The 11431-nt window shown below is 39.7% G+C and overlaps 1 protein-coding gene across 1 annotated transcript in view; it reads left to right on the top strand.

Moving 5' to 3' along the window:
- Window positions 1-10595, top strand: part of LOC100544614 (protein BEAN1-like) — an 11474-nt gene extending 879 nt beyond the window's left edge. Inside the window, exons 2-4 of the mRNA XM_019619661.2 lie at window positions 1801-2010; window positions 3899-4040; window positions 9339-10595. Of these exons, the coding sequence (XP_019475206.1) occupies window positions 1801-2010; window positions 3899-4040; window positions 9339-9360 (374 nt within the window). The 3' untranslated portion in view covers window positions 9361-10595. The remainder of the gene's footprint in view (window positions 1-1800; window positions 2011-3898; window positions 4041-9338) is intronic.
- The last annotated feature ends 836 nt before the right edge of the window (window positions 10596-11431 follow it).

The following is an 11431-nucleotide window of genomic DNA, read 5'->3' as shown; positions in this document are numbered from 1 at the left end:
CATACGTTTCCACTAGTGGTTTACTTCTCAGATGACCTCTGGCAACAAGATTCTGAAACTACCACAAAGACCAAAGGCACTTTTAAGCATCCATGTTGCTTCTTATGTTGTTCACAGCTTACATACTATATAGTCTTTTTTTTTTTTAAATTAAAGTTACAGTATTGCCTAAATTTTAACTGATCTGAAACTTCTTTCATCCATTTAATTGGATCAGTCTTCTACATCATCTCTCTCTCCATATTGTGTGCCCCATGTCAGGGAATGAATAAAATGGGAGCCATAGAAACAGCTTTTTTCTGTTTGTAAACTGAAATGTCAAATGACTAAATACTCACTTGCTCACATCATTTACTAAGGTACACATTTCTTCAGGCTTACATTATTTTATAGGTTATTATTAATTATCACAGTTAGCAGACTGATTTCATTGATCACCTGGATATTTAACACTGTGTCATGACCACCACTTGGCCACTTCCAAATACTGGTCACCTCCTAACTTCAGGAGGGTCAGAGCCAATGGCCAGCACTGAAAAACTTTCTAGTCAGGTGTTCCGGATGGATGATTATCTTCAGAATCATTGTAAAGATCACTATATTTCTTATCTTTATTTTGCAGTCTCACTAAAATCTATCTTTAGGAGACACAGAAACAGTTTAGATGGAAAAAAAGTAAATATAGTCTTGTAAAGATATTGAAACAATCAACAGAGACAGATGGTTTCCAATATTCGGGCTGAACGCTTGCATCCCTACACAGAACTGCTGTGGTACTGGGTGGGACCAGAAATCTTGCAAGTTTTTTGGTTTTTTGTTGTTGTTGTTGTTTGTTTTGTTTTTTTAACTGTAAGGTAGAAACAAACAATATCATCATCATATACACTCTCCAAGTGGGACAGACTCTGTAAATTCTTTGCATAATTTCTTCTCTTCCCAAGTACAAACTTTGTTTCCAAAGCTCTGCTGCCTTAGGCAAACAGACAGATTTCCAGCTGTGAAAACTCATTTTTATCTCTTTAAAGAACACATGCTAACGCAAATTTATCAGATATGTAGGCTAAATACAGTTACTCTTTACTTAGATTATGTTAAAACATACACAACTTTAAAAAGATAGATAAACAACATACTTATGTCTCTCTCTGCCTCAATATCTTCACCCCTTTTTCACAGAGAAATGCCCAGAGAGAAGACTTGGAGTTAACAGAATCTGGCAAGACTCCTCTTTCTCTCACCCACAACTCTGTTCACTCCTCTGCCCCACATCAATGTTTTGGGATGCAGACTCATCCCCCAAGCTATAGGATACCCTCTTCTGCAAAAGTATGTTCCCCTGCTTCACTCCTACCCAGAACTTCCTCTAAAAACCCTGGAGCCTTTTCATACCTAGTAACAACACCCAAATCCTTTGTTCTGCTTGGGAGTGACATTTTTGAGTTTCAGCATTCTTCCCTGTGCCATTCAGCACAGTTTTTTCAGCTTCAATCAGTTCATGATATAAAGGGTCTTTCCAGAAATAAGTGAAGTGACCATTGTGCAAGATACATCATTGATTCCAACAGGATATTTCCCAAGCAGGGAAACGATTGCTCAGTGAATCCCCCAGAGTCAGTTAATTAACAGCTCCAGAAATTGGTCTGTTAAATGGTCTATCCCTTAAAGCATGATTTTATACAATGGATCAGTCTCAGGCTGTCTCACAGCACTTGGGAAAATCTCTAGCTTTAGCATCTGTCTGATCACACTTTGTGCATCCCTGTTCCTCACTGGCACGTTCTCCCTGTCTCTGCCGTGCAGAAGTTCACCTGAACCAAAGCAGCCCGACCAGCGAGCTCCCCAGCTACAGTGAGAATGGCAGTGATGCCAGTTTACTTGTTTCTCCCCTCCTGGTGGCTGGAGTAGTGATCGGACTTGTGCTGTTTCTGTCCTGTGTCACCATCATTGTTGGCAGCCTGCGGAAGGACGGGCGGCTGAGACACCCGCACCAGAGGAGAGACACTGCTTATGGTAAGAAGCTAGCTAAAATGAAACAGTTCTTGGCGTTGTTAATAGCTGCTGCTGAGGGCAACAAAGAGTTGGGACGCTGTGCAAGGGATATAAAAACAAAATGAGTAAAAACTTAGAGGCGTTAATGAGAGGCAGCTCTGCAGTTCAATAGCATCTTCACAAAGTACATCCCCACAGCTGGGGGCCGACGTGAACAAGGCCTACAGCATCTCTTGAATGGCGTATTTTCCCTGACACAATGCATGAGTCACCAGACTACTGGTAATTTATTTTCATATCCTCTTGCAGCCCTTGTGTATAGTACATGTTGTGATTTCTTTTTGTTGGACAGCCAGGAATCTTTCAGTTCTGCAGTGTGCACTGAGCTACAACAGCTGACTTGGCAATTAACTCTTCTCGTAGCACAGAAGTTAAAAAAAGAAAATAGGGCATCCAAATGCCATTACACAGACAACTGTCAACATCATTAAATACACTGGTTTACTATCAAAAAAGACTTCTTTTTTTCCCCCATTCTTTAAAAGGACTTGGAAGTACGAAGGTGTAGTTTTAGAATTACATTTTTGGCCAATTTGGCGTTTGCTGATCAGAAGTCAAAAGCCACGTGGTTTGATTCTTCATATATTTAGAGAAAAACAATTACAAAAAGCTACTTTGTAAGTATCCAGCTAGTAAAAAATGAAACGGTAAATAGATTCATGAGGTGCTATGTAAATTTCAGTTCCTTTAAAGTCCCTGAAGTCAGGCCAAGGCATAAAGGACAATTTTCAAACTGTTTCTTACAAATAACAATACTAAAAAAATGGGAGAAAGAAGCATCAAGCATGGTGACATTTTCAGAGAAATTCAAAAGAACCATCTTAAACTGAATTGTGTCAGTCTGCCTAAGTGAAAATTGTACATTAGCAGAAGCCATCCTGCTATCTCAGCATGTGTCCCCCAGCCAGAAAGAGATGGGCAGGAGTCACGGTGAAGCTGGTTGCCTTCAGTGCTGAGCAGAAGGAAAGTACAGCGCCTTATAGACTCCATTAGTGCTGGTAGAATTCCTCGAGCACAGATTGGCAGAGGTGAGCCTTACCAGCAGGATGGACACGCAGTTTAAGAGGTGCACAAGTGAGTCCTGCCCTTTACTCCCTGTTCAGGGAAACGCTGCTTTGATGTCACCTTAAAAGCTGACCCCTGCCTCCAGGAACCATTTTAAAGCTCTGAGTGAAAAGTAAAGATCACTTCATATGGAAGAATAGGAAAGTCCAGGGAGTTGCTGCATTTCCACAATTCAGGACATTCTTAAGGAACTTTCAACCAGAATGCTGAGAGCTAACCATCATCAAAGATACAAAATAGCATCAACTCCTGGGTATTTCTAGAGCTGTGAAACTTGCATGAAAGCATTAGGGAACTCCTGGAACAGCTAGCAGGATATTTTTTTCTAGTGTTTTCCCATTTTTCTTTTTTTTCTGTGAGCTTTTTTAAGAAGCACAGCTTATTCTGAACACACACACTTACAATCACACCTAAGCCTGCTTTTAAAAACCTTTGCAGAACTGGCAAGGTTTTGATACGCGCACTTCCCGGGCACATCAGCAGTCCTGCTTGTGCTTTGAAGTTGTATGCAGCACGACTGACACACGTTCAGCCTTTGAGGCAGAAGACACTTGCACTTTGTACGACAGCACTAAATATATAGTCCTTGTGCAAACACTGCAGCTCATCCACACTGACACGGGCTGGCTCGTAAAAGAACAGAAATGTCCTGTGAAACCTGATTGCTCTAAGTAACAGCAATTCTGCCTCAGATAGGTTTTGTTTTCTGATTTACGGCAGTGTTATAAACAGTAATATTGTCTCAGTGAGAAAGAAGAGCAAACAGTAACTGCTTGTTTTCCAGCTCCAGATGGCTTCTCTTATGGCGGCTCTTTTGGAGAGCTGAGATCCACTTGCATGGAGGAGTTTCCCCCAGCTTTTGATTTTGGTTCCTATCTGGATACACTTTCTCAGGTCAACATCATGTATCCCGATTCACCTCCACGGTAAGCACTTCTTTAACATTCTAAATATTATAGTCCTGCACTTGCAAAGCCTACTAAAGAGGAAAATAAAATTGCTAGACCAACGTCCACTCCAAAAATGCAGGTCAAAAGACCCTGCCTACAAACACATTCTTTAATTTAAACTCCAGTTTTCCACAGTAGAATGTCTTTACTAAGTAAAAAGCAATTGTACAGGCATTTATCATCTACTAATATTCATATTAATATCAATAACTTTGATGGCATATGAATGAAATACACAAAGTCATCTATGAAAATCTTTTTTTGGAAGAAATTATTTTTAAGTTTCACTTTTGGAGGGATTTTTTTTTTCCAAGAAGAAATCCCTACCTTTGGTTTTCGACTGTACTGTTACTGGCTGAGGAAACGAACCATGCCTCAGTGGGTGCCCATCAGAGTCCTGCCCAACAGTGTTTTATTATCATTAGATTAAAAGAGACTTCAGATTTATAATCCCTCAGAACCATGACAGACTTCAACAAGTTAAACCATTTAGCCAAGTTTCCAATTAAAGCACATTTGTTACTGTAGTTGCAAGGAATTTTCCTCTCACCAGCTTTATTTCACTGTTTGCAAGGATTCTAAAGCCCTTTAATTTTTCTTCTCTTTCAAATACCACGAGCAACTCCCCACACTTTAATGCTTGCAGAAATTATTGTGAAATAAGCAACCAACATGAAATTGACTTTATGGTTTTTACCACTGTTGTTCACACATGTTAAAGGTAGGACAGCATAAAACAAAGAGTCAGTCTGCTCACAGCAGATCCCACCCAGTGTGTTTGGAAAACATATGAAATAAAAGTTTCAATATACCCAGAATTCAGATATTAACATATGCTGAGGCATCACAAATTACATTTACACAAATTAGTATGTAATACAATCTCCATCATCCCTCTTACCCGTCACTTACTGCAAAGCTAACAGATGTTATTTGACAGTCTAAGTAGCCTGATGTGCCACACAAAAGAAGAACAGCTCTTAGTAAACTATGTTTTTACAGATATTTAAATTCCCATGTTACGCTTACTACTGACCTCACAACTGCTCTGAACAAACAGCAAAAAAGAAAGTGCAAGAAATCACTCTAAATCTTTCCGTATTTTCCAGCAAAACTCATTTTTCTATTGTCTTAATATCATTATTCTATCAGAAAGCACAACTGAAGAAAACATACTGTTCTGGCACACCTAGTAACCACGCTTTACTCTCAGTCTGGGATTGTTCATTCTGTATGAGTATCTGCAAAGAAGGACAGCTGCCAGTATGGCTCTTTAGACTGAACCTGCACCATGCAGCTGTAATTGCAGGACTTTGTAGTGTCTAGTTACCTGGATAACAGCATTGCCACAACTGACTCTTTTCAAAGAGAGGTATTTCAGAAATGATACAGCAGTTTCTTCCATAGCTGTATGACATAGTTCTAGAGGGTACAACAACTGCCCATGAGTGACAAATTTGCTCTTCAGACCATTTGTATACTCTCTGTATGCCTCATGCACCATGAGTTGATGTGTGAAGGAATTCAGTTACTTCCTCCAAAGAATAGGAGAAAGAGCATTAAACTGAGCAGGCTCCAAGCTTTCTACAGAAAGGTACCTTACAAGCAGCAAAGAATGGGTGATCAACATTTGTTTTCTTCTTTTAAGCAGACTGTTTTAAGTTAAGCCATGCCCTTTTCTGACTGCCTGTATACATAAGCAGTAGGGAGAACAGTGGAGAAACCTCTTCCTGTTCTTGCTTTAAGATGGTAACAAAAAGCAGTTATGTACTTTCCAAAGTGTTTCTGGATTTTCCAGACCGGTGAAAGCACGCAGCAAGGCCACAAGCATCAGGTGAGGAGTACATCAGGCAGGCCTTAATAAGAGCTCTTCTGAAGCAGCTCTCCAGTGTGAACACATGATTCTTTTTTTTTTTTTTTTCCTATTCTGGGCACGTTCTACAAGCAACCTTTTATGTACTACAAAGCCACACTAGATAATAAATGGGTTTTTAGAGATGGTGTAAATATTTTAGCAGAAACCTTACATTGTGAAAAATTGTTCTGAGTCTGGCATCTAAACTTGTAGAACTTCATATAAACCCACTCACAAACTTACACTGGGATTTGGACCCTCACCCACAAGCCTTTACTAATAAAAGTAGATGAGCTGACACCTAGGCAACAACTTGAGCAGGCATTTGGCCAGGTTTCCATAAGCCCAGGTTCCTGTGAACAAGCATTCAGTACATACCTCTTTAGCACACAGGTCTCAAAAAACTATACTAGTTTCCATTTCCAACCTGAAAGCTGCCCAAAGCTGGATTTCCTGTCTCTATGGAGTTTTCTGTTTGGAGGTATATGCGTGGATGCATGTACAGGATGGCACTACATGATCTCTGCTTTCGTGCAAGTTCTCCTCCTCTGTAACAAGGCTGGCAGAAGCTGCCCTGTCTCATTCCTTTCCCTACAAAACTATTCTGTGCCTGAGGGACATACAGGTGCTCAGGGTGCTACCTCCTCAAGATTCACCTGGAAGACGAGAGGAAACCCAAGGGCCCACACTGACTACATACACAAGCAATCATTGCTCATCCCACTACTCTGCAATTCTCCATAACGTGTCAAAAGTAAGGGTTTTTATTATTAATGAGCTTTTTCTTACTGCTATGAAAGCTACATGTTTTAGAAAACATGTTTTGGCAAATCAAGGAAGTGTTATTAAGTTTTACATCTTAGCAACACAATTTGGAGAAAACTTCAGGAAAAGTAGAGCTTAGCAGATGGCTGAAAGCAAAGCTCTGCAGAAAGACATTTAAATTTACTATTAATACAGGATATATTCCATTGTAACTTTCTCAGAAAAGCATTGACTGAGAAGCACTGCATGAATGCACTGTATTATGCAAGAGCCCAATAAGTTTCTCTACATCTCTCTCTATGCAGTCCTCCATAAAACCAAAGAGTTTGTTTTCTAGAGAGTAGAGCATTAGTAAAGCTGTAGAGAATATTTGGACTCCTGGGTGCTAACAGCATTAAGTGATGTCAGATGCAGCCTTGAAGCATAGAGAAGACACAGGCTTGACCTTGTGCATTCAAAATATAACTTCACCAGGATCAGTCTTATTACAAATTATAACATTTTGAAGAGTAGGTTTACTGAAATGCAATTCCTCTTTCTCATTCATGCAGTGTACAATTAATGGAAAGGTAAGACAGCATACCCAAAAGCTAATAATGCAACTGATAGCATTAACAAGAGCAAGGCATGAAGGCAGCAACGGAAGAAACTGCACTGGCAAATACCCTTCAACACATAATTCACTGAGTGAAAACTAGGTGTTCTTAATATGGCCTGCAAGAGACATCGGCATGAAATCACTGCACACCACATGTTGCAGTGAGAAGTGTTCTCAAACATACCATTTTACTAAAAACATGCTGTCTGGGTTGATGGCCAAGGGGGTACAATAACCAGTTTAGAATGTTTTCAGTGGAATTTATATTGAAGCTTTAAACCTTGCAGCAAGCAGAATAGGAATTTCCACTGGAGAGCCAGAGGTGTGCGCAGCCACACGTCCTCCCTCCTGCAGCTGAGCCACATCTGGGCACTGCCACAGCTTCCTGAAGATTGAGCTGAACAAGAGCTGCTCCTGAAACCGCTTCAAACCTCGCAGTGCTGCCACGCCAGACAAATGGCTAAACTCAAGTCCACAGAAGTAGACTTAGCACAAAAAGCAGACCAACATTTAGTCAGCTGTGATCACCCTTCTCTCTATTTCAGTGGTTTCCATCAAAGAAAGAGAAACTACAGCTGATAGTTCAGTGCAAGCTGTATCAACATAGCAAAGCACATTTTCTGTAGGAACAAAACAGGCTGCCAAGAAAGTGATCAGTGTGCAGCTATAGCTATTCAAGGTGCCACTGCCCACTCTTGACTTTCCAGCTGAAAGTCCATTACAGAAATACATATTTATATCATCTACTATTTATTACAATAATAAATATGCATATATGCATTATAATATATATATATATATATATATAATTTAAGTATTATATACGTTATATATTTGCACCATCATTGGGGAATGAATTTAAGAAAAGTACCTTGGGATGTTATTAATCTTATTGCTTTGATATCTAAACTGCAAGTTGCACTTGAGGCTCAATTTGATTATCACTACAGACATTTCCACGGATCGTTTCCTTACATTACATTTTGCATTAGATTTAGGGGAATACCATGTGCTGAGTTCTGTCATTAACCTGCCATAGTTGCAGGCAGTTACAAAGAATGACTTTAGTCAATTTGTGCTGACAACTCCTATCCACAGACATCCTTTTGGGGTAATTAATGACTTTCTAATGAATTTCAAAACTCTATAAGCATCTGTCAGGTTGATTTTACATGAGGAGTAGAAGGGAAAAATAAAAACAAAATACAGCAAGTATGAACTATCTATTTCCAAGATACTAAGGGTCTCCAGCAGTTTGAGGTGGTATTTTAATAAACAAATACATTTCAGCTGTTACTTTAAGAACTAAACAAAGTGAATAACCAAGACAAAGTAACATGAAATGATTTGGTATTGTATGAAAATAATGTTTAATAAATTACTAATCATGCAGAATTTAGAATATAGTTGGTAAATGGACCTGTATACCAAATGGAAAACATTAAAATAAAAAATAAACCTAAGAAAATATGATGTTTCTTGAGATATGCCACTGGTATATTCAGTGCTGGCAGTTCAGCCAGCAAGGGTAACCTTCTCTCAGGGGAGTTACACATAGTTTCTTTCTTAGGCAAAAACATTGCATAAATATCCTTTGTGGTGTTTTCAGCATAGCTCAAACCTATCAGTGCATGTATTTTCCAGGAAAGAATTAGTGATTACCATCATTAAAAGACAGCAGGTCATCAGTAAAACTGAAAGAATGCAGGAGCAATTTTAGTAGAGACGCATGTAACAGATGAAGTAAACAAAAAGACATCTATCTCACACAGAAGGATGTTTCATTCCCCAGATTTGCCTTTTATTCATTTGCTCCTGTCTGTGACTTAAAAAATTCTCTAAGTAGAACCTCTTCTTTCCGCAGAGAGTAGGTCATAATTTATGAATGACAGCGAGTTAAATAAGATCCTTAGTGTTTCCATAGCAACAAAGCTATTCTAATGCTTATTGGAAGGAGACCAAACAAATTCATGAGGTTATTTTCAGTCCCCCCAAACAATTCAACAAAGTCAGCTCGAAGACCTGCGGTATTTGGATAACATTCTTTTCTTTGCAGGTCACAGTTACATTCAGCATGACGGAGTTATCAGGCATCAGTCCTCCTTCCCTTTCCTGGCATCATTACCTCTTCAAAACCTCATAGTGTAATCTATGATGACAGTGAAGTCATTTTGACAAGAAACGAGGCAAAGAAATGTAGACAGCAGCACATCTCAGTGTCAGTAACCTTCTCATGCCTGTCTGTAAGGCACCCTAAACCTTAAGGTACTATAACTGGATAAAACAAATGGTTTGAAGTGAATTCATCACAAGTACTAGATATAACCAAGGAGGGCTCTCTAAGAGTTAATAAGAGACAAATGATATTCAAGAGAAGCAGTGTAACATGTTCCTGTAGTCCATTACTAAGTTATGGTAACAAAGTACTTTCTGAAAGCACTTGCTTTTTTCGTCTGAAGGGATTTTCCTTGTGACTGCTGTACAAACATCAAACACCAGGTACTTTTTATGTAAACAACATCTTCTCAGAACTAATCTCTCGAATAAAATGACTACCAATGTATTTTTTGCAAGAAGCTAGCAAGCATTTTTGGTTTCACACCGAAATCACGCAACTGAAAATGCAAGAGCATTTCGGTGTGAAACCAGAAAGAAAAAGAGTGGCAGCATGAAGCAGGGCAGAGAACACTTCCCTTTAGCATTACAGACACTGGCTCATGCTGAAGCCACAGCTTTGTGCAAGTCCAAGCTTCACAGCTGTCAACGTCTCAGCTGAAAACAACAAAACTAGATACTATACTTAAGTGACTTGCACATAACAGTATAAATTTAATATGAGGAATGATCATTACTGACTGCTGTCGATACAGTGGTTCTTTACAGTGGCAGCCCTCATTACACAGAACGTGTTCCTCTTGCCCCCCCCCGGTACTGGAGCCCTTACTAGCTGATAAGAAGGCAGCTCATTTATTCTGTCCCAGACTGCTCTGTTTGCAAGAAAAAATAAAGAAAGCTCAAAGCTATGTCAAAAGCTCGGAGTACATTGCAGAGCAACTCAGCAGCACCTCTTAGTTCTTGACGCACACCTTGCTGCAGAAGAAGGCAGGATCTATTCACGTCTTCCCCCATGTGAAACTTTGCAACTACAGGTGCAACGCTTTGAAGAGAATATGGAAAACTAAGTATCCACACCATAAACTGCTAATGCAATATAACAGTTTATCTTAAAAACAAGTTATTTTAATGATTTGTAGTTGCCTCCTTGGCCATAAAGTACTGCCATGAGTGAGCTAAAAAGTTCTTTAACTGAAAAGAGATGTATTTTTATCCATCCTATACAGGAAGAAGATATTACTATATACAATTATAGAATCTTTTGAGTTGGAAGAGTCAACTCCCCTGCAGTGAGCAGGGACACCCACAGCTCCATCAGGTGCTCAGAGCCCGGATCAGTCTGACCTTGAATGTCTCCAAGGATGAGGCTTCCATCACCTTTCTGGGCAACCTGTGCCTGTGTCTCACCACCCTTATTATTAAAAACTTTTTCCTTATATCCAATCTAAATCTCCTCTCTTCTAGTTTGAAACAATTTCCCCTTGTCCTATCACAACAGACCCTGAAGTTTGCTCAAGAGTTTGTCCCCTTCCTTCTCATAGCTCCCCTTTAACTACTGAAGTGCTGCTGTCAGCTTTCCCCAGAGCCTTCTCTTCTCCATGTCTATCAGCCTGTTCTCATAGGAGAGGCATTCCATCCCTAGGATTGTTTTTGTGTATATATTGATATTTAGAACAAAACACCAAAATTGCAGGTTTTAAATACCATAATTTGCCACCCAGGTGTCTTGATGCATAAAGGTCTCCTTCACAAAGGCCACTTCAATATTTGTCTCACCAAGCCTTTTAGTTTTATGGAGCTAAGCTACAGTCCATAAAAGATATCAAACTAAATCCAAGGGAAAGAAATGCGGATGATCAGGTAACAGCAGTGAGCAGAAGGCTCACACTGAGCCCATTCTCCTTCAGGTCAGTGGCAGATTCTGGGCGCTGGGCCCAGGCCCAGAATCAGCAGATAGACAGGTTTCCTCCTTTTTGCAGCTCAGCAAACGGATTCACAGTTTTCCACCTCAAAACTCACATTACTGTGGGCTTT

Source organism: Meleagris gallopavo, chromosome 13 (assembly GCF_000146605.3).
Source record: "Meleagris gallopavo isolate NT-WF06-2002-E0010 breed Aviagen turkey brand Nicholas breeding stock chromosome 13, Turkey_5.1, whole genome shotgun sequence".
Taxonomy (NCBI): Eukaryota; Metazoa; Chordata; class Aves; order Galliformes; family Phasianidae; genus Meleagris; species Meleagris gallopavo.
This window is presented reverse-complemented; position numbering and strand designations above follow the sequence as displayed.